This window comes from Arctopsyche grandis, chromosome 1 (genome assembly GCF_051622035.1).
Source record: "Arctopsyche grandis isolate Sample6627 chromosome 1, ASM5162203v2, whole genome shotgun sequence".
In the NCBI taxonomy this organism is placed as follows: Eukaryota; Metazoa; Arthropoda; class Insecta; order Trichoptera; family Hydropsychidae; genus Arctopsyche; species Arctopsyche grandis.
The window spans coordinates 16,820,302-16,842,780 of record NC_135355.1 but is presented as its reverse complement, the minus strand read 5'-3'; the positions used below and the strand labels follow the sequence as shown (position 1 = coordinate 16,842,780).

Sequence of the window (22,479 nt, the reverse complement as noted above, 5' to 3'; positions counted from 1 at the left end):
ACCTAAAAATTGAAAAAAAAAAATACGTCATGTCGATAAGAGTTTCATTAACCGATACCAAGTTCCAGTTCGATAGAATTAACGGTAACCCTAAGATACACAGACACACAGAAACACACACATTTTTTCTAGACCATGAAAACGTGATCAGTAATCGATTCTGAGTTCGAATCAGTCAAAATCTCGAGTTCGAATTTTCGTATGAATTGTGATTGTAAAAAAAAATAAACTTCATCTATTGTTACTACGTACATACATAGATAAAGTAAAAAAGAGGACACCTATAAGGAGGTAAATTTCCGCTCGGCTTAAAAATTTACGTCGTATCGATAAGCATTTCAGTGCCCGATACTAAATTTCAGTTCGATAAGACTATCAGTGTTCAAAAAATCCCCATAATATACGAGACAAACATTCTAACACATGCATGAGTAGGCTCATATAATAAGGCATTATTATGCAAACGTTATGTGATTTTTGAATCGCGTGTCACATTGCAAATAAAAAAAAACAATGCGAAATTATAAACTCTGACAATCGACGATTACGATTAGCATGTGTGTGGGTTTGGCCAGCCTTTAGCATAATCATTTCTCAGGTTATTACCACTTAGATACCTGGTGAGCACCATATGATTGTCTGAGTCACGTCAAATCAGGACCTGGGTATTTCTGAAGGCGAATCAGCCACCGATCATTTCACATGCGAATCTGAGACTAGCTGGTCGAGTTGAGCCTCGACCTTCCAACAGGCTTGTCGTCAGTGCTATAATATTTGACCAGTGCTTAGTGCCAAATTTCCCAAAAACCGGTTGATTGCATGATGACCACAACACATCTAGCGATCCTCGTGTGTCTAGTTGGTGTTAGTATCGCAGCACCAGCACCTCCTGACAATGATGCTATCGTCTTCCGCGACGAAGAAAAAAGGACTGATTTTAATGAGATCATCACCCCACCGGTGCTCCCAATTATCGATCATCTGGAGAACGATCCAACTACCCTCACCAGGGAGGATATTGAAAAGAGAGCTAGGAAAATTGGCGCAGTTTCACCCAAATTCGGTATTACAAATTCTTTCCATGTGGAACCGTCAGTCGGTGGTGGCTTTTCGGCCAGTTTAAACAATGGATTCTCTGAATTGGGGGGTGGCAATCAAGCTAGTCACAGTTTGAGTCTGGGTGCTAGCCCCAACAAAGGCTTCCACGTGTCTCCATCTTTGAGTAATTCCGCAAGCTTCGGAGGAAATCAGTTCTTAGGGTGAGTATGTGTTGGTATTACCTGAAAACAAGAAGAAACAATTGTGTGAAGTTCATAATTTATAAAGTGAATCATGCTTATGTATCTCTCATTATTTGAAGTGATAGACGATAAATGTGTACATACAGCCTTGGCCAAAAGTCTGAAGCACCCCCTTTTTTTGTTGATATTTTTGAAATAGGACATTTTACAAACGCTTAGATCAGGATCGTGTATCTGTAACACAATTTCGAGAATATGAATCGATAAAAATCTTTTTTTGTTTGTTTGTGTGGACATAAGAGAGCATTTCTGTACTTTGGCTCATTCTAGCGAAAGCTGTCGTGGTAGTTTGTCGTGTCACTTGACGATCTGTCTTTTGACGATTTGTGTTTTTCACCAAATTTTTTTTTTAATTATTTCATTTATCATCAAATTAAATTAAAATGTCGCAAAATCGCGAATTGGAATTGGATTGATGTTTTTTGGCCCATAACAGTCTTTTCTTTTTATTGGCCTCAGATAGCCAGGGATTTTTTCTGGCTTTGCAGCCTTTTAACCCACCTTCATTGAGCCTCCTTCTCACCGTCCTTGCTGAAATTTTGGGTGTATCAACTCCAGCAACTTCAGCAGCCAGCTTTGACGACGTCATTTTAGGATTTTTTAACGATAAACGAACCAAATTGCGGTCTTCTTGAACTGTTGTAGCCCTTTTTCTTCCTGATCTGGGTTTGGATGTGTTAGATCTTGTTTCCCTAAATCGTTTTAGCGTGCTTTGAACTGCTCCACGTGAACAATTCATTTTCTGGGCATTTTTAATTGGCTCATGCCTTGAGAGTTCGATAACACTGCTCGTTGCCATTCTTCCAATTCGCGATTTTGTGACATTTTAATTTAATTTGATGATAAATGAAATAATAAAAAAAAATTTGGTGAGAAACACAAATCGTCAAAAGTTGCGACACGACAAACTACCACGACGGCTTTCGCTAGTATAAGCCTAAGTACAGAAATGTTCTCTTTTATCCACATAAACAAAAAAAAAGGATTTTTACCGTTTCATATTCTCGAAATATGTGTTACAGATACATGATCCTGATCTAAGCGTTTGTAAAATGTCCCATTTCAAAAATATCAACAAAAAAGGGGGTGCTTCAGACTTTTGGCCAAGGCTGTATGTGGTTGATGAATTTTAGTCCGCTAGAAATGTGATTAGTATAAATGAAGAGGAAGTTTAGTCAGTCCCTAAATATTTAATAATCCATCTTTTCTTCTTTTTGTTAATAATGCTAATCAATACGTTCGTAATTAAATGTTCAAAGACCAAAATGTTTATTGCATACATTATATTATATGTTTGTTTGTATTTACATACATACACACATACGTGAGCATTAGGTATATCATGTGAAACGTATAAGAGGTTAGTAAAAACTATACAAATGCTTTTAGTTTTCGTTGTTGGATTATGTTAAAAATTTTCTATAAATTTGCATCGAAATTGTACATTAAAAATAACTATAGAAATACAACGTCAAAATATGTACGTAAAGAATATTTAATAAATACTATCGATATACATACATATGTATGTAATAAAATTTATTGAATACACATTGGGGAACCCAGGATTTTATCTTAGAGGAGGGGGGACTAAAATAGATTTTATTTTCATAATATTCAAGTGGTTATATAAAATGATTTAAAAATAAAATACTCTAGGTCATGGTTTATTTGAAATTTTTTTATTGTCTTCCTGTTTTTTCTTTGATTTTGAAGAGTTCAAGGCTCTCTGCCCCTCCCCTCTAGGTGTATCACTGTTAATACACACATGTGCACAATAACTTGTATACAAACTCAAAAAGAAAAAAGGAAATGAAAAAGTTATACTCGCATCGTTTAATTTATTGCCAGATTCGGGTTTATGACCGGTTTTTTAAAACTTCATCTTCTGTTTATAGGGTCGATCACCCGAACGTCGACATTAGGAACCTGAAAAATCTTATGCATATTTATGCTATCTATTACGTTATATTTTAAATGCGAATTTTACGAAGATTGCATATTATTTTGGCAAATCTAAAACGAGGAAATAATATTTAGTCCCCTTGAAGTGTCATTCACTAATTCTTTATACATTTTTTGCGACTTAATAATACAGGATAAAAGTTGTTATGTTTGTACATATATTTTAAAAGTCTAGCTGGCAAACAAAAACAAAAAATCGAACAAAGCGTCACAAAATAATTTTCCTCAAATGATTCTAAAGTTCACTCTATCATATACAAATGTACATGTATATAATATGTATATATTTATTTTTTTAGGAACTCGGTAACTGGAAGTCAATCCAATAGTCATTCGTCAAGCTATTCTGCGGGATTTCAAGCCCAAGGTGTATCGTCTTCCTCATCAGTAGCTTCATCATCGAGCTCGTCAGGAAATCTATTCGGGCAGGATTTTTCAACTAGTGGTTCCCATAGTCAAAGTTCAGCTAGTTCATTTGGACTCCAAGGCATATCTTCTGCTTTTGGTCAAGGAGCAGGATTTGCATCTTCTTTCCCTGGCGGCCAAACATTTTCCAATGGTCAAGGCTTTTCAAACTCATTTGGAAATGGTGCTATTGGCCAAGCTTCAGGAGTAGGCTTCGCAACCAATGGAAATGGATTCAGTGGCTCTAATTCCAACAGCCAATCTTCGGCCAGTGCAAATACAGGATTTGGTCCTATTGTCAGTTTCGGCCAATCATCTGGATTCGCAGGAAGTCAATCCAATTCAATACCTAAGGAGGTGATACACATAAATCTGGATCGAAAAAATCCTAGTTCTACATTTAGATTTCCAGGAGAATCGACAAATAGAAACACCAATGTACAATATCAGACTATTCCAATATTTTCTCAAAATAAACGAAAACCAGACTTGTACGACATTATAAGGATAGAAATTTAGATTTTAAAATCAACGGAATTAGTATTCCGCTTATGAGATAACTATGTGCCATAAATTATTTTATTATTATTTAGTAACGAATAAGTATTATTAAAAATTGAAAAAAAAAATTTTTTTGTCAAAATCTCCACTAAATTCATCAATGAATTATAAATTTACTATGTGCAATACTTACATACCAATGAATACATGTTTCTACTAAATTAATGAAAGTATATTGTGTGAAAATGTGGAATAAAGGAATATAAAATAAAATAGACTATTAAAATAAATTTAATTTATATCTGAAATCGCTTACTTATTTAAATAATCGGGTTTTATCTTTTTTATATTATTTTTCTTAATTTTTTGCTATAGAAATATTATATTGAAAAGTAATTTTAGAGTTTTCCATAGCCCTCTATTGGAAAATTTTAAAATCAGTTATAGAAATATTTTTGAGACATCTACTGCTTATATTTTAAAATAAGCGTTGATATTGGAAATTCTCATAATATGTAACTGTATGTATGCATAATCTATGTACATATGAAACTGTATGTATGCATAATCTACATATTTATAAAAATCTACATATAATGTATGAAAATTAATTGTCTTTACATTATTAACATCGCTGCTAACGAAACTTATTCACATTGACTAAAGTTAAACTTGTTTTTATAAAAAATAAAATAAAATATTTATTAAATAATTCCGCCGTGTAATATAAGTACATATGTATGTAATAGAAATACAACAATCAGTGATCATATGATAATCAAAGGGTTTTTATTTTTATTGAAATTATATTATTGAAATTATAACAGCGGTGAAATTATAATTACACTGACGTTTTAGTGAAATCGGGTTTGGTGCAAACGATCGAAAAGCGCCAGACAGATTGAACCACATATTACTGGATGGCTGCTTTAAACGCAATTATCGACTTCACGAATGAAAAATTGCACATCAGATGACGAGTAACATTTCGATGTGCACAGATGCAATTATTAAAATGGTAATTATTAAAATTAAGTTGGATCTTTCTGGCGAGTTTTTTATAATTTAATAAGGAAAAATTCGGAACTAAAGTATCAGAAGCACAGAACGTATACAGGGTAGGTATGTCGGGACTTCGGGTAGATTTCGCTTAGTGTAAGTGCGAGCAGTGCGCACGCATAAGGTACACGTGTCGTTAATCTGTGGTCCAGTCTGTCTGGCGCTTTTCGATCGTTTGCACCGCATCGAATTTAAAGACAACACAATAATTAAAAAAAAAAATAATAGAAAAATTCAAAAATGTTTTGTAATTAAAATTACAAAGAACAAAAACATGAATATTAAAAAACAAAGACAAAGAACATAAATATAAAAATACAAAGACATAAAATATGAATATAAAAATATAATACCAATTAAAATTTATTAAAACTGAACATGGAGGATATTTCTACAGATTCTTTTTTGAGATTGGTGCGACGATCAGTAACAATTATATTGAATTTACTAAAATGCCTTTCAGCATCCACGCTATTGACGGGACACCAAATAGATTTTAGAGCTGTACAACCAAACTCTTCATATTTAATTTTTGTTGCCTTCAATAATAGCAATATATTTGGTGTCAATTCACTTTTTATATTCTCTATTAATTGTCTACAAAAGTGCTGACATCCTGCCAAACAATGGCAATGGGAGGTTTAAACAATGGCAGGTTTCTAAAAAACAAAACTGTTTCTTTAACATTAATATTAGATTTTGTACCTGCCACAGATGGATTGAATAGTTTACTCAATGTTTGGAGGAATAGATTTGTCTCATTTAGTCTTGAGTTTGTGTCTACATAGTTTTAAAACGCTTTTTGAGCAGCCTTTTGGATACACAGCTCCAACTGTCTTCTTTTGTTTATAATTAAAATAAATGCGCCCCATACTAAATATTTAACCTAACTTCCCATGTGTCTAGATTCTAGAAATAGAGCAAATATTCTCGACCCAGAATATTTGCATTTTTTTGCAAAAATTGCAAATATTATATATTAAATGTTATTAACACAGAATAACCAAACTTCAAATACATATATTAAATGTTATTAACACAGAATAACCAAACTTCGACAACGATCAAAACTTTCCGGAACTTCGAAAGCAAATAAACAGTGGTTTTGCTATCACAATAATACGGACATAAACCTAAAGAGATTGATCATAGGCAAAGGCCGTAGTTCTTAAAAATAATTACTTTTACATTTGTTTGTTATTTTAGCATCTATTCGCATTTTACGAATTTAGTATCTATTAGCATCTGCATATGCCCAAAAAACGTGTCTCTATTAGGGTTTCTGACCTGGGTCGACCCGGGACAGACATTCCCGGGAATTCACGAAATTTTTGTTGTCGGGAATTGGATTTAAAAAAATCTTGAAAACATGGAACATTTTCACGACTGCACGAAGGGAAATAATAAATCAAATACACAAAGAATCGTAAAATATTCTCAAAAAATAAAATCGAAGAAAGAAAAAGCATAAAACTGATTTTTTTACACAAATGTTAAATAATTCTGATTTTATACTGAACAAAACATTATTTAAATGTTGTAATAAAAGCGAATGTATATCCTACGGTGAAACTATTATGAAGCGAGTATATCCTTCTTGTATTGACGATTCCACAATGGAAGAAACTCTTTTAGATTCGGATGAAGATTAAACAATTGTGTATTTGACGATTAATGAAGAATTAAATAAAGCGTTATCAAAGACGAATATACAAAATAACGTAAATAAAAATAACAGTAGAAAAAACCGATAATTTAAAATAAGATGAGGTTATTAAAAATTGTTTTCGTCCCTTTTAACAATAAAACCAGCTTCGACCGAAACTAACAGAGTTTTTTCCATTGCTGGAAAATTTTGTACCAAATCTAGGATTAGACTTTCGGATTCTCGTTTAAATATTTTATTATTTTTAAAAAGCTACTTTAAATAAGTTCACTTTTATATTTACATTTTTTCAAGGTTTTGTAAATAAATAAATATTTTTTTATTAATAAAAAATATATTAAATTGAAAAAAAAAGTTTTTTTTACATGTGTCCTGGGATCCCATGAATCCCGGGAACGATCCTGAGCTCCGTCCCATGTCCCGGGAATTAAAAAAGTCCGGGAAATCAGAAACCCTAGTCTCTATGCATGGGGACGCGACAATTGGTGCAAGGACAAAATGTTCAACGACAAAATGTACCCGAAAATTAGTGCACTGACAAAATGTACCCGCGACAAAATGTACCCGCGACAAAATGTACCCGCGACAAAATGTTTAAGCGACAAAATGTTCAAAAATGTTCAAAATGTTCAACCGTATCCAATATTTACGTATTTAAATTGAAAAAAAAAACTTTCCGAGCGTATGAACTCCAGATTACATTGCATTAGTTTATATGGCAGGGCTTCTCAACCGTCTCCAAAATTTACTTTATTTCAAATGAATAATTTACTTTTTATCGTACACATCGCGGGCGTTATTAAATTAGTATAAATGACAGGGGCTCTCAACCGTATTCAATTTTTTCTTATTTAAATTGAAAAAAAAAAGTTTTTATGCGTATTGCAGATGTCAATGAATTAGTTTAAATGTCAGGGGTTCTAAACCGTATCCAATGTTTACTTATTTAAATTGAAAAAATTACTTTTAAAGCGTATGTCATTGAATTAGTTTAACACCCTCACAGAGGTGCGAAGACCTCTGTGAGGGACAGTACATATAAGATAATTATAAATTTTAGTGTTATTTAGAGTTAAGTAATTAAGATGTATTTTTAAAATTAGCTTTATAGCTAAGATAATATATAAATAAATAAACGTTGAACGCCACGTTTTATTTTGATAAAACAGTTCCCAGCCAGCGGTCACGTGTACTTCGAGTTTTAACATTGAATGTGACCTTTACGGCGTCTCTAAATCAAATTCACATAATTTTTTCCAAAATTTTGTTTAAAATGCAATTATTTTATTTCTTCTCCAAATAAGTCTTCTAGTGTACATTCGCAAGCTATATGTATAATGAAAGTTTTTTTTAAACTTAATATTTCATTATACAATTATAAGGCAAGAATATCAAATATTAGTTTAGATAAATTTAATGTATTATTTTACAGTCAAGTCTCGAATTACGACTATTCGGATTAACGATGGAGAGATTTTACTTAGTGTTTAGCAAAAAACAAATGTATGAATCGGACATTGTATTGTAGAAAAAAGGAGGTATGTAAAAAAGGCAGACATTAGAAATTTACAGCTAAAATTATTTTTACATACCTCCTTTATGTTTCACATTAATATTGCATCATTTACAACTAACTATTATGCGTAAGGGTTGCATACAAAATTTAATTTTGACATGTAAAAGACAATTAAAATGTAAATGTAAAAAAAATCACGCGCGTTGAATGGAGATGGCAAAACAATAATATATTTTGAAATTAGTTCTATGATTGACAGATGAATTGTCTACACAAATGGACGAAAATATGTAAAAAGACAAATGGGTTATAAAATTTTACTACCCTCATGTTAGAGGCTATTGAATGCATTTTTTTCTTTGCGTAAAACCCTAGGACAATAGGCAAATGGTGGGTTCGAAATCTCTTCAATGTCCTCTTCAACGTCGGTTTGTAGCAATGGAATAATAATTTTTAGCTATTCACAGTTGATAAGCTCGATCACATTTATTATAGAAAAATATACATATATGTATGTAATTAATTTATAATTACTCTGGTATTATAAAGTTCTAATAAGGTTATCAAGTTAACAATACCAAGTTATAAATAAAATTTAGTAAGTATCTGTCAACCGGAAGTGGCAGTTTACTTTTGTACGATTTTTCTTCCACTATTTTTTTCGACCCCTTAAACATGTGTTTTCGTCACAAAAAATTCAAGTATAATTCTTGTAGCAATGTGATGAAAAGAAAAAAAAATTATTAAATTTTATAAACCGGAAGTGGGTTTTTTTCTCTTAGAAAGGTTGAAAATGTTGTGCCCACTACTCTGTCCACACCCCTGAACGTACTAACTTAGAGCTGGTAGGGTTTTGGTCAGAATTTGTAAACCGGAAGTGGTATTTTTTTTTAAAACAATATTTCATTATTTTATTTTGACCCTTAAAATTATTTTTATTTTCTTGATATTTAATGAGTATAATACTGATAGTGATTTTTAGTAATAAAAAAAATTTGAACAAAATCTGACAACCGGAAGTAGAACTTTTTTTGTTTTGTGCAAGTTTCCATACATTTGCGCTCAATTTGTATCGCTATCATAGTCATCAGTTCAATATCGAATTTTGTTTTGTTACCTTCTTATATTCCTCAAATACATAGATAAAGTCATGGGTTGGTCACACCCGAATTTTTTTTAGTAAAAAAAAAAACCATAATTAATTTTGTTTTTAAGGTCATTCCGTAGTCCGGTTTTGTGTTACATTGGCATTTTAGGATGGACTGTACATATGTTAATAGATAATTAATATATCAATAATTTATATGAATATTAAAACATGGAAATGTCTAGTGTCTTCTTTTTATTATATACTGATAATGATGAATTTTTAAATAATTACATTTATTATTTATTACGTATTCACTCCTTTGTAAATCAAATTCAACTTTTTGCTAATCAAATTCACACGTTGAGAAAAAAAATGCATGGTTAAAATAAAATGATTGTAAATCGAATTTTATTTTTCAGCTCAAAAGAACCTATTGTCTTCGAAGTATTGAAGCGCATATGCTTCGACCAAATCTTTTTCTAGGAATCTTAACATTTTTTATGTAGTTAGGGTTGGTAAAATAATTTTCCCAATGTAATTAACCTCAAAATACATGAGGAAATCATCGACCTTCTGTTGGATTTCTCGTTCTTGTGCCAATAGCCATGGGTTGAGAATTTGGAGGAGTTCCTCCCAGCTTTCGACTACATTTTCTGGAGGAACAAATGCTAATGCCAATACCATTTTAAATTTAATTGCATTTTCCTGATTATCGTAAAATTCAGATAATCCCAATTCCTGGATTTTTCTGTAGGTACTTTGGGACAGATGGAAAAAGCAACCCGTTACTTGCGCATTTGGCCATATGTCAGACGTGAACCTCGTGTAGCTTCCATAGACATATGGAATGTTCGAGACCGAATATTACATAATTATGGAAAAACGGACAACGAAGTGGAAGGCTTCCATATGAAAGTTGGCTATACAATTAGAGCCCAATTTCCAAACCTGTGGAAGTTCTTGAAAGCCCTTCAAGGTCTCCAAGCCAAAACCGAGAAGTTAGTACAAGAACTAAACTCCGGAGTTATTATCGAAACTGTGTTTACCGAAACACTCTGTTCTGGCAATTTTTCGCATGGACACCTTCTTCGCTTTCAAATACGCAGCAATTAAAGTTTTTTTTCGGCGGAAATATCCCTGCAGTGACCAATTTCTGAAGAATCGATATTGTTAATTTAAAAATTCAAAATTAAATATTAAATCCATCAATTTTATAAAATAAAAACTATTAAACCCATAATTACCCTTAGAACAATCATACAGCAAAAGGTCTCAGCTGAGCATGATCTTTTCAATGTTTGAAAGCATTTGACGCACAATGAACAAAGGCGAACCCTTAGCAGGTATATTACGGGTTTTTTTGTACCTTAGTCTGTTTTATTTTGCATACATACAAGATAACTGTATTTTGTACATAGTTAAAGAGAATTACGTTTTTTTACCAATATACAGAAGAAATAACTAAGATAAATTTACAAATAACGAAGTGATGATTAGAACAAACACGTATGTCGCAAAATTCACAAGCGTTCCGTTTTATGCTGCTTATATGTATATATATATATATATATATATATATATATATATATATATATATATATATATATATATATATATATATATATATATATATATATATATATATATATATATACATATAATTCAATGACATCTCCAATACGATTAAATTAAATTATTCATTTGAAATAAAGAAAATTTTGGAGACGGTTGAGAAGCCCTGCCATATAAACTAATGCAATGTAATCTGCAGTTCATACGCTCGGAAAGTTTTTTTTTTCAATTTAAATACGTAAATATTGGATACGGTTGAGAACCCCTGTCATTTATACTAATTTAATAACGCCCGCGATGTGTACGATAAAAAGTAAATTATTCATTTGAAATAAAGAAAATTTTGGAGACGGTTGAGAAGCCCTGCCATATAAACTAATGCAATGTAATCTGCAGTTCATACGCTCGGAAAGTTTTTTTTTCAATTTAAATACGTAAATATTGGATACGGTTGGGAACCCCTGTCATTTATACTAATTTAATAACGCCCGCGATGTGTACGATAAAAAGTAAATTATTCATTTGAAATAAAGAAAATTTTGGAGACGGTTGAGAAGCCCTGCCATATAAACTAATGCAATGTAATCTGCAGTTCATACGCTCGGAAAGTTTTTTTTTTCAATTTAAATACGTAAATATTGGATACGGTTGGGAACCCCTGTCATTTATACTAATTTAATAACGCCCGCGATGTGTACGATAAAAAGTAAATTATTCATTTGAAATAAAGAAAATTTTGGAGACGGTTGAGAAGCCCTGCCATATAAACTAATGCAATGTAATCTGCAGTTCATACGCTCGGAAAGTTTTTTTTTTCAATTTAAATACGTAAATATTGGATACGGTTGAACATTTTGAACATTTTTGAACATTTTGTCGCTTAAACATTTTGTCGCGGGTACATTTTGTCGCGGGTACATTTTGTCGCGGGTACATTTTGTCAGTGCACTAATTTTCGGGTACATTTTGTCGTTGAACATTTTGTCCTTGCACCAATTGTCGTGTAACCCTATGCATTAGCATTCATAGTGAATTTGTAATTGTATTGTAACATTCGTAGTCAGTATTTGAGGCAGTGAAATTATAATTTCGCTAGTGAAATAATTTCACATAATATGACCGACAATAACAATTTCACTGTAACATATGTACATTGTTTCTATGTATGTACTTGCAAAATATGTATATATGTATGTACTTGCAAAAATATCACGATTACATACATTATATGTATGTATGCACATACATATTTGTACGTACATATGTATGTATACATGTTCGTCGATCGAGCCATAAAATGCTCTTTTCTACCTGATGGTTCAGGTTTTGCTACATCTCGCAGAGTTGTCCTCTTCAAGGTCAACCCGAGTGCAGAATAGTTCAAGAGGAATTCGTATATGAGAGCAGCACATGGTTATATGTATGTACTATAGCATCACTTTATGTTCTTCTAAATTCATTAAAAAATCTTTTCCAGCTCTATATGAATACAGTTTACTACTACGATTATTTTATTCTGTTTGGTTTCCATTGAATATTTTCCTGTTTACCGATATCATGGGGAGGATCCCTCGTGTTGAATTCTTTACGCTCGAGATTTGCAAAAAAAAGAAAAAAGCACTACATAATTTTATAGTATGTACATTGTCATGACTTAAGCCAATCACGATTCACGATAACATCTCATATAATATGAAAAACCGGTTAAAGCCCGTGGCAGTGAATAATTCGCTAATATAGTGACGTCATTCAGGTACTTCAGTACTATTGTGATTAATTTAATTAAACTCCCACAAACCAAAGCGATATGATCAAAATTTAAGGAGGAGAAGATATTTATGTAAATTTGAAAAATAGATCTGTAAGATATGTATGTAATTATGAAAACTTTTGTTAAGGTTCGTGTTGTTGAAAAATTCATATTAAATAATATGTATACATACATACATACATATATGGGAAAAAATCCCAAAAGCTGTTGGGGGTTTTTCAAGTTCTCAAACCTTGTGTGGCTACGTTTAAATACAAATAAATGTATTTTATTTAAAAAAAAACTCTTTTTAGAAATAAAATACATATATACAGGGCTTTTTTCCCATTTAACGCGGTGGAAAGGCGTTCCGGCAACTTTATGTCTCAACATTTTTAATGTTTCAAACGAATCTAATATATAATTTTGAAAGAGATTTTGTATGTTAGTATGTATATAAGTATCTTTGGTTGGGAACTTCGTAAACAAAACAAAGTTTCTTTGACAACAATTCAATTGGTTGAATATTATATTTTTTCCGATTCAAATAAATAAAAAAATGAATATTTACTATTAGATTCGCCATGTTTAAGCTGTTTATATTACAAATACTGAGCGAAACCGGGTAAAACAACTAGTATATATGTATATTTATATAAAAATGAATGTCTGTCTGTCTGTGTGTCTCGAATAGGCTCCTGAACCGATGACGATGGAACTTTCAGGATTTGTCGTATGCATGTCCGGGAAGATTACTGTGAAAAAAAAATCACCCAAATACGGGAACGGAAACGGGAGTGAGTATCATTGCAACGTGTTCGCTGCCTGCGGTTTTCCGACAAATGGGAACGGGAACGAGAACGGGAACGGGAACGGGAATTGCATGCGTTATTGTTGCATTGCAACGCATGCCGGGTTCAGCTAGTATTCTATATAATATAATTTGAATATAATCTTTTCGAATATAAAAACTTGACAAGAAGTGAGTTCCACTACCTTTTTTTTTTCAAAAAAAAGCCCTGCATTTACATATATGTATGTCTTTTGATTTAAAATTGACTCATGAAAAATTGGATAACGAATATTATTTATCTTTTCAATAAATCCTAAAATTTCAATTATGCGTTAAAACCCCGTTTATGTTTTTAATAAAAGCTGTAATGTTATTAATAAAAGCAATTCCTTGTACATAGGTATCTAAACATATTTTTTTAATGTTTGAAATTAAACAAAAAATCAGGAGAAGCAAAATTTGAATCCACAAAATTACACACATTTAAATGTTTATAAAATTCAAATGTCAAAAATTTTAATTTAACTGTTTTTCCAAGAAACAAAATGATACATTTACGTACATAGTTAACATCTGACTTTTATTTTCATTATTTTAATAGATATTTATTTTTTTAATAACGATTTATTTGTAGGTATTGCGTATTTTATGTTATTTCATTTAATATTTTATGTTATATTCATGTCGATTTTTTCCACTTATATTTACCAAGAAATCGTTAATTGCTGGATGAGGGAATTAAAATAAAAGTCTGGTGTTAATTATATATATACATATGTATGTATAAAAATGTTTTTTCGAAAGATGACCCAGTGAGATAGTTCTAAATACCTAATCTTTATTTCTGAAAGTCAAACCCGTAAAAAAAACGACTTGATTTATTGCTACAATCATCGTGATCATTATGTATAAAAAACCTCGTAATGATGAATAACAAATTACGAATGCAAAAACTTTGCCTTTTTTTGTAATTCTTTTTAGTATTCCGAAGATCTAAAACGAGAGATTGTTCATTGCTTTTTTTTTTAATCGCATATGGTAAATGGGTCCTGATATGTCTGTAAACATTTACTATAGATAATTTTTCAATATAAATAAGGATCGCTTTTGCGTCGCCGATTAGTCGACCGGTCAGTTTCGCATGCGATCAACATGTCGCCAGTTTGGTTCGTTTTCCTGATAGTTTCGCTTATAGCTGTCGAAGGTCAAGTGAAAAATGAACCAGACACCGAGATAACCAGAGTAAAAACTCTGACCGAAGAGCAGAGGAGGATTCCACAATCTAAAGAAAAGACCCGAAGCATTTACCTGGTGAATCTACTGCCGGTACCAACCAATGGACAACAGCCCAACAGCGACCCAACATCTGTAAACAACCACTTGGGAGATGCAGCTCGTCCTTCCAACGATCCAAAAGGAAGGCCAACACTGTTCTTGCTTCAGAAAGTTAACGATGATGGACGTTTACCAGATGGAATTTACTATCGACCTGCAGAAGACGAGACCGACACTCCACCACCAGTCATTCAAAAGGTTGTACGAATTGTAACTGCGTGGTGTGTTTGTGACCTCTAATAATATTGCGTTTTGATCGCAGATAATGCGATGAGTTTTTGCTCGACTCTCGTGATTTCACTAATGTGTTGTCAAATTTATGTCAATCTCAAACAAAAAGTATAATTACCTTGAATATCTCTGAACTATTTTTAACGTAGTCCACCATTTAATTGAGGTAATTTTAAGAAACACAACATAATTAGAGGTATAACAGCTTAATAAGTCTCATATATGCATTAGATATTGGATATAATAAAGAAAATACAATTATATGTGTAAATGTATTTGAATATATTCAAGTAATTTATTTATTTTTTCTCTGCAGGATTTAACTGATGTTCAGTCTTATATATTAGCAAGAGGACCATACAAATCTCCAGGAAGACAATAAGATACATTTAATTTTAGCTTTGTAAGTATTTCATCTCATTTATAAACTACTATGTTAGCATTCTAAGTATTCATCCATGTTTAATCATATTCATATTTGATCATTTCATCACATTCATAATCATTAAATATGGAAAAATTATGAATATTCATTTACAATAAAACATTACCAAACATTTCCTAGTTTCTATTTATTAGAAAAAAGTAAAAAAAAAAAACTGTGGTCTTACCGTTATAGCATTAAATGTTCTGCATGAAAATGAACCAAGTCAAAATCTTGTATGGAAATATTAACATTGACATGAAACAAAAATGATTTGAGTTGTTTGTTTGAAACATACACTCATCGTTCTTTTTTGTTACCGTTGTATTATTGTGCGCGAATACTATTGCCATGCTTACTAATATGAATAGTATTTAACTTTTTTGTATGTTTCAGATGAATAAGGATGCTTTGTGTATAAATATGAGCCTGTCACGATTGCGACCTCACGAGATGACCCCAAGACGAATAAAAAATGCGAGATAAACTTGATCAGTAAAATTTTACAACTCGTCATTTATTCGTTTAGATCCAGGAAATCTATCCGACTTAATTGAATGTAATTTTGGGTGATTGCACTTCTCATACTTAGTGCATTTGAAAATATTTTTGGAATATACTAGATACATAATGTATATATGTATAATACATACATATGATATGTGAAAAATATGTAGATATACATATGTATGTGTACTATTGCTAACGCATAATAAAATAAATTGTCTTTTCATATGTACATACATACATAAGCAATATACTATACATAACAATATATGTATTATATTTTCAATAATTGTATTTTTTTAATAATAAAAGTATAATACGAATAAAATGCTTTCAAATTAAAATTTCACTCCTAGGAAGTAATAACTATCTCTTATATGTATATGTATAAAAAACTGAAATAGTGTCTGTAATTCGTTTCTGATTGGCTGTCGTCAAAGTTTTTCTGATTGGCTAGATTGGTCAAAGACGTTTGTGATTGGTCGGTCTTTAAATAATAATATTATTTTCGATTCAAATATATGTATATAAATTTAATAGAAAAAGAAATGAAGATTTTTTTCATGGTTTTCATTTCATTTCCATTTACCGAGTGAAGCCAGGTAGCACCACTAGTCTAATATATAAAACACTACCTCGATTTCTGTTTGTATCAACGGGCGTTGCATTGCCAGGCGTTGCTCGGGTGCGATTAATAAAATTGACAAAGTACAGACGAAAGCATTTTGTTTTCGGCAGATTTAAGTACGTAGGCCCCTCCCCTAACCCCACTCCGAATCACCCCCGCTACCCCTCGCATCTAATATATAATATCGAAAGAGACTTTGTATGTATGTTTGTTTGTTTGGGTCGTAGATTCCGCGACGTTCAATTTAATAAAAAAAAACAATTGAAAATTCAAATAAAATAAAATTAAATAAAACTATTCAAATAAATTTAGTAAAATGATTACTATTAGATTGACCATGTTTAAGCGGTTTATATTACAAATTCCGAGCGAAGCCGGGTAAAAACACCATAACATATAAAATGATAGAAATTTAGTCAGACCAATTTTTCTAGTATGATTTCTACTAGAATGGCTTATTTAAATATTTTACATGACACTAATATATCGATATAATTCGGAAGGCAAATCAAAACATTTGACGAAATGAATACATCAGAATGAAAATGAATTTGACGTTCCTAAGAAGGTAAATACATATAAGATTTTCAAATATAAAGGACAAAATGTTTGAACACGATCCGTTGATGTATAATAATCAGAAATCACCTTGGGTATATTTCAGTATAAAACAAAAACTTTTGATTCTAAAATTAATATTTTTCAATATAAACCGCTATCAACTGAAAAGTTACAGATAAAATAAACATTGATTTAAGTGCGGTGATTTATGAGCATTGAGAAGAAAGCTTTTATTGCAACTCATGTAGAATGTATCTATGTACATATATACATACATATGTACCAACCGTATGGAACACATGTGAACCAGGTCAATTTCTAAACTTAAACTTACTTCTCTGAGACACAATGAAAATACACAATTGGGTATCAATAGTTTACTTAGATAGCGACAATTACATTCCAGCGAAAACTAGCGGTTCTTTCAATTCGTCGTATTTTTTTTTTATTTCGAGTCATTCTCAAGTTCAATCGAGACTATTTTTGAACTTTACAGTCACGATGATTTGAATTCCAACCGGTTGTTAATTTTCAGAGCCGGTTTATCGATTTAAATATGTGTTCATCTCGTTTCCAGAGTTGCATTTTCGCCTGGAAATGGAAGATGGTGCAGAGCGTCATCGTGAGAAGTTTGGATATTGCAACAGAATCCGCTCACCTCAGTTCCGTTCAACATCTCTTGCCATTATGTGTAACCAGGTATAGTCAAGTTAAAAAATCATTTAAGTATATAAGGATTTTAAGTTTTCTGAATTTCATTCTGAATTTCTTGAAATTTTTTATAGTTTTTTTAGGGAACAACAAGAGCTATTAATAATATCATCATAATCATCTATAGCCATTCACCATCCACTGCTGGATGAAGGCCTCTATAATACGCTTCCACTCGTCTCTGCTTTGTGCAACTCTCATTCATCGTACCCTACACGTTTTCTTAATTTCGTCTACCCATCTTCCCTGCGGTCTTCCTTTTACCATTTTGCATTCTGTCGCGTACCATTCTAGCACTTATTTTGTACACCTGTCGTCTATTATTCTAGCCACGTGACCCACTCATTGCCAGTTCAATCTCTTAACTCTATCCACCATATCCACTACCCTTGTCATACTTCTCACCCACCAATTCCGCTTCCTGCCTTTCCTCGTTATGCCAAGCATACAGCGTTCAATACTTCTTTGAGTGCATTGGACTTTGTGTAGCATCTTGGCGTTCAATTTCCAAGCTAATAAATAATATATGTATCTACACACATATATGTATATATATTTTAGGAAAGTTTTAACAATTTGCCCATATTTTTATCTTTTTTACATTGCCAGCAAAGTACCTCAAAAGTTCAACCCTTATTAACATCAGAAAAAAGCATTTATTCAAAGTATCATATTCGATGTTTCAAATCATAATTCACCAATTGTGTTTGAATGTAAAAATATTTCTTGCGGAAATGAAAATACTAGAGTTGCTTTTTGTCTTAAAAATATTTATTTCGTCGTTGACATCATCGTTTTATATATTTGATTTGTGAAAATCATTGGAATTGACAATAGTTTCAGTTGTTTATGGGATTTAATAAAAAATATATACATATAAAATTCACGCATACAATGACTTTAACCATTTCATCGCCATAAGCGCACCGGTGCGCGCTCCTTTGTATTTAAGACATTAATTTTGGTTTCTTCACAGTGACACCTAAAAATATCATGTGATACTAATGAAATTGAAAAAATCAATATTTTTTGTTAGTTTTTGTGATATATTCAAGAGGAAGTGTCACGGCATCGAAAGTCGAAAGATCGAAAACCAAATATCGGAAAGCAAAGATCGAAAATTGAAAGATTGAAAAGAATGTATGCATGGTAAACGGTACTATGTATATATAATATATATGTAAATCAGTGGCGTGCGGTGAAATTCTCTCTCTTTTTGTCGTACAGCCTTGCTTAATGTGCGCGGGCAGGATACGGGAGGAAAAGCCTGTTCCTCTTGTATCCTGCTCACGCAAATTAAGTGAGGCTGTACGACGGGGGGAGAGAGAGTTTTACCGCATGCCACTGATATATATACACTACCCGCTCTTCATATGTATGCATGGTAAACGAAAATTTTCGATTTTTCTACTTTCGATGCGGTGACGGTCACCGCATACATACATATATGTACAACTTTGGATAAATATGTCAGTATTTTAAGAATTTTCGAATACTTTGAAGATGGTTGGACAGCTGCGTGTGTAGTTGGCTGGTGTAGCGGTCAACGCCACCGGTGTTCTTCAAGTTTTACGGTGTTGTCTGGCCTCCGGTGGTCATCGCAGATAAAGCCTGCGCCAGAAGCCTTCCGACCATCGACCAGCTTCCACAGTCACATCCGCTTCTCAATCCTCGCCACTTGACTATTTTTTCACCAGCGAAACAGTCGCATCAGATCCGTCAATCAACATGGACAAGAGTTTGGTTCTCGTGCTGGGATTGGTTTTGTACTTCTCTTCCATTTGTGGTAATTTTAAGTTTCAATTATTTGAGATGATATATTTTGTCTATATTATGTAAGCTTTGGTATACATTTATTCCAAAAAGACTTATTGTGGTATGAAATTCAACTTCAAATTTCACCCAATGAACTTTGCAAAAATCCAAAGTAGGTGCCAGTAAAAATTTCCGATAGCTTGTAAAATGATGTGGCTAATTCGCACTTATAAAAAAATGATTTCGTTCCATTTAGTGGAATTAAATATTTATAATAAATATTTAACTGTTTTTTTAATGGAGTTTATTAAATACTAGTGGTTTTACCCGGCTTCGCTCGGTATTTGTAATATAAACTGCTTAAACATGATTAATCTAATAGTAAACATTTTATTAAATTTATTTGAATAGTTTTATTTTATTTAAGTTTGTTTGAATATTCATTTGTTGGATGACGTCACGGATTTTACGAACAATATAAACATACAAAGTCTCTCGAAATTATATATTAGATGTGTCCATTATAAATATATTTAAATAACCAAAAATAAAAATGATAAAATTATAACCATTTATAAAAACCATTTCCAACCAAAACCATTTCATCAAAAATTATTTGATTATGCAATCAACTTCAGACCAAGTAATAAACCCGCAATATCAGTAAATAGTTAAATCTACTTTTATTTCTAATTTACCTATGTACATAACATAGTAAAAATAGCTGAAATTTTGTTATAATGCGAAAATTCAAACTCGAGATTTTGAGTGATTCGAACTGAGAATTTATGATTGATCTAGAAAAATTATTTCCGTGTATTTTTTGAACATCGAACTGAGACTTAGGGCGCGATCACACAGCGAGGGAGCGGTATGCTGTACGCGTGATATTTTTTTTCGATAGTTTTAAACATACAAAAAAACACGCTTATACGGCGTATGATACGCCGTATCGTGCGGGATTGGAGCGGTCTCGTCGAAATTCTATAGAATTGTTTATACTAACTTGACGGTGATATATACCAATTCGTCGACCCTCGGACGGAGCACTCGGACAGTGATCGAAAACGGTGTATTCCATATTTGCAAAAAAATATAGCAGAACTTGTCGGAATAATAAGATTATAGAAAATAAAAATTGCATTAAGGATTTCAAGCTTTTATTGTTTAATAATTCAGTTTTAAACTTAATTAGTAAACAGTTAACAAAAATAGACAAACAAGTGTCCGGTTTATAACAACAATTGTTTTTTCCATACCCCTGAACGTATCGAGTTGAAAAATTATATTTGTATTTTTTATGTACTTAAGTTTGATATGGTTTTGCTTAGAATTCGTAATCCGGAAATAGTAATCTTTTTTAAAACAATATTTCATTATTTTATTTTGACCATTTAAATTATTTTTATTTTCTTGGTATTTCATGTGTATAATATATATATATAGTGGTTTTAAGACATAATTTGTATTTTTTATCTACACCGAAAATGGTACATACCTCCCCTTATCGGTTCCTCTTTTTTAAGTTTTTGGATTCTATTATCTCCCAAACCGCTCAACAAAATACACTGTTTTTTACATGAATATAGAAATTGTAAATTTTATACACTAATATTTTTTAAATATTTTTACCTAGACCGGAAGTAGTATTTTTCCCCTAGAGAATCGGGGTTTTTATGTTTTTTTCAAAAATCTTAAAATTTCATATCTAGAAGTTAAATCATAAATCTTAAAATTTCATATCCCGAAGTTTAAGCTTAATACCAAATTAGTGGCAGTATACTCTTGTTCGATTTTTCTTTCCCTATTATTTTCGACCCATTAAATATGTGTGCTCTTCACGAGAGAATTCAAGTATGATCCTTGTATTAATGTGATAAAAAAATCATTAAATTTAATAAACCGGAATTGAGATTTTTTCCTCTTTAAAGTCCATCGTGGAAAATCCAAAATTTTGATTTTTCCTTTTGGCATAATGTATAGTATTCATATAAATGCTGAAGGAATCCAATGTGATATCATCGACTCTTCATATATAATTGTATGTATATACCACATATCCGCATTTGATGATTCAACTTAATGGTTTTTTTTATTTATAAGTTAACCCATGACATTAAATAGTTTGCCAGGATTAAATGTCACGACTTACTCATTCATTACTGGTTTGCAGTGTTTTTTAATGCACAAAATATTGAAAAGAAACAAAAGATTAAAATGCTCATGATTTTATTTATTTCGTTGTTTTTAGATGCTTACCCGGTACCAAAAAAACAATTTTTGCCGTACCGACCTGGATATGTGCCTGTGTATATAAGAAGTGGAGATACTCCTCTTGAAGACATTAATTTGGATCTCGCTGAAGCATTCCATTCTATTCCATCAGGAAGAAGTGCTGGAAGACTAAACGATATAAAAGCAGCTAGGTCTCAAGAAAAGCAAGACGAAAATGGAGGCTATATAGTTGTGAAAGTTGAGACGCCAACGATAGCCGAATTGACTTCGCTCCGAAAAGAAAAGTCCAAAGTGGCCAAAGAGGAGAGTCACTTGGAAAAGGTTGAAATATCCTCAGAAAGTGAAGATGTAAAGGTGAAAGAAGACAACACGAAGCCCAAAGCCAGTTTTTCACAATCCGATAAGAAGAAGGCAATTCCACAGAAGGAACAATCAAACAGCAAATTCATTCAAAAAATTCCGAAGGAATAAATA

The 22,479-nt window shown here is 31.8% G+C and overlaps 3 protein-coding genes across 3 annotated transcripts; all 3 read left to right on the top strand.

Moving 5' to 3' along the window:
- The first annotated feature begins 693 nt into the window (after positions 1-693).
- On the top strand, positions 694-4,477 carry LOC143911742 (uncharacterized). The gene is made up of 2 exons (XM_077430762.1): positions 694-1,259; positions 3,566-4,477. The coding sequence occupies exons 1-2, from the start codon at positions 820-822 to the stop codon at positions 4,188-4,190; spliced, it is 1,065 nt and encodes a 354-aa protein (XP_077286888.1). The 5' UTR covers positions 694-819; the 3' UTR covers positions 4,191-4,477.
- Positions 4,478-14,553: 10,076 nt separating this feature from the next.
- LOC143911857 (uncharacterized) lies at positions 14,554-16,450 on the top strand. Its single transcript, XM_077430934.1, has 3 exons — positions 14,554-15,151; positions 15,501-15,587; positions 16,005-16,450. Exons 1-2 carry the CDS (start codon positions 14,771-14,773, stop codon positions 15,564-15,566), a joined length of 447 nt encoding a protein of 148 aa, XP_077287060.1. The 5' UTR covers positions 14,554-14,770; the 3' UTR covers positions 15,567-15,587; positions 16,005-16,450.
- A 1,398-nt stretch (positions 16,451-17,848) lies between these two features.
- LOC143911852 (uncharacterized) lies at positions 17,849-22,476 on the top strand. Its single transcript, XM_077430920.1, has 3 exons — positions 17,849-18,003; positions 19,519-19,801; positions 22,022-22,476. Exons 2-3 carry the CDS (start codon positions 19,744-19,746, stop codon positions 22,474-22,476), a joined length of 513 nt encoding a protein of 170 aa, XP_077287046.1. The 5' UTR covers positions 17,849-18,003; positions 19,519-19,743.
- The last annotated feature ends 3 nt before the right edge of the window (positions 22,477-22,479 follow it).

What these genes read in the sequence shown, in the direction of transcription:
- LOC143911742 (XM_077430762.1), top strand. Translation starts at nt 820, where the DNA reads ATGATGACCACAACACATCTAGCGATCCTCGTGTGTCTAGTTGGTGTT. An exon ending in GGAGGAAATCAGTTCTTAGG is followed by an intron (nt 1,260 to 3,565) that starts GTGAGTATGTGT and finishes TTATTTTTTTAG; the next exon opens with GAACTCGGTAACTGGAAGTC.
- LOC143911857 (XM_077430934.1), top strand. Translation starts at nt 14,771, where the DNA reads ATGTCGCCAGTTTGGTTCGTTTTCCTGATAGTTTCGCTTATAGCTGTC. An exon ending in CACCACCAGTCATTCAAAAG is followed by an intron (nt 15,152 to 15,500) that starts GTTGTACGAATT and finishes TTTTCTCTGCAG; the next exon opens with GATTTAACTGATGTTCAGTC.
- LOC143911852 (XM_077430920.1), top strand. Translation starts at nt 19,744, where the DNA reads ATGGACAAGAGTTTGGTTCTCGTGCTGGGATTGGTTTTGTACTTCTCT. An exon ending in GTACTTCTCTTCCATTTGTG is followed by an intron (nt 19,802 to 22,021) that starts GTAATTTTAAGT and finishes CGTTGTTTTTAG; the next exon opens with ATGCTTACCCGGTACCAAAA.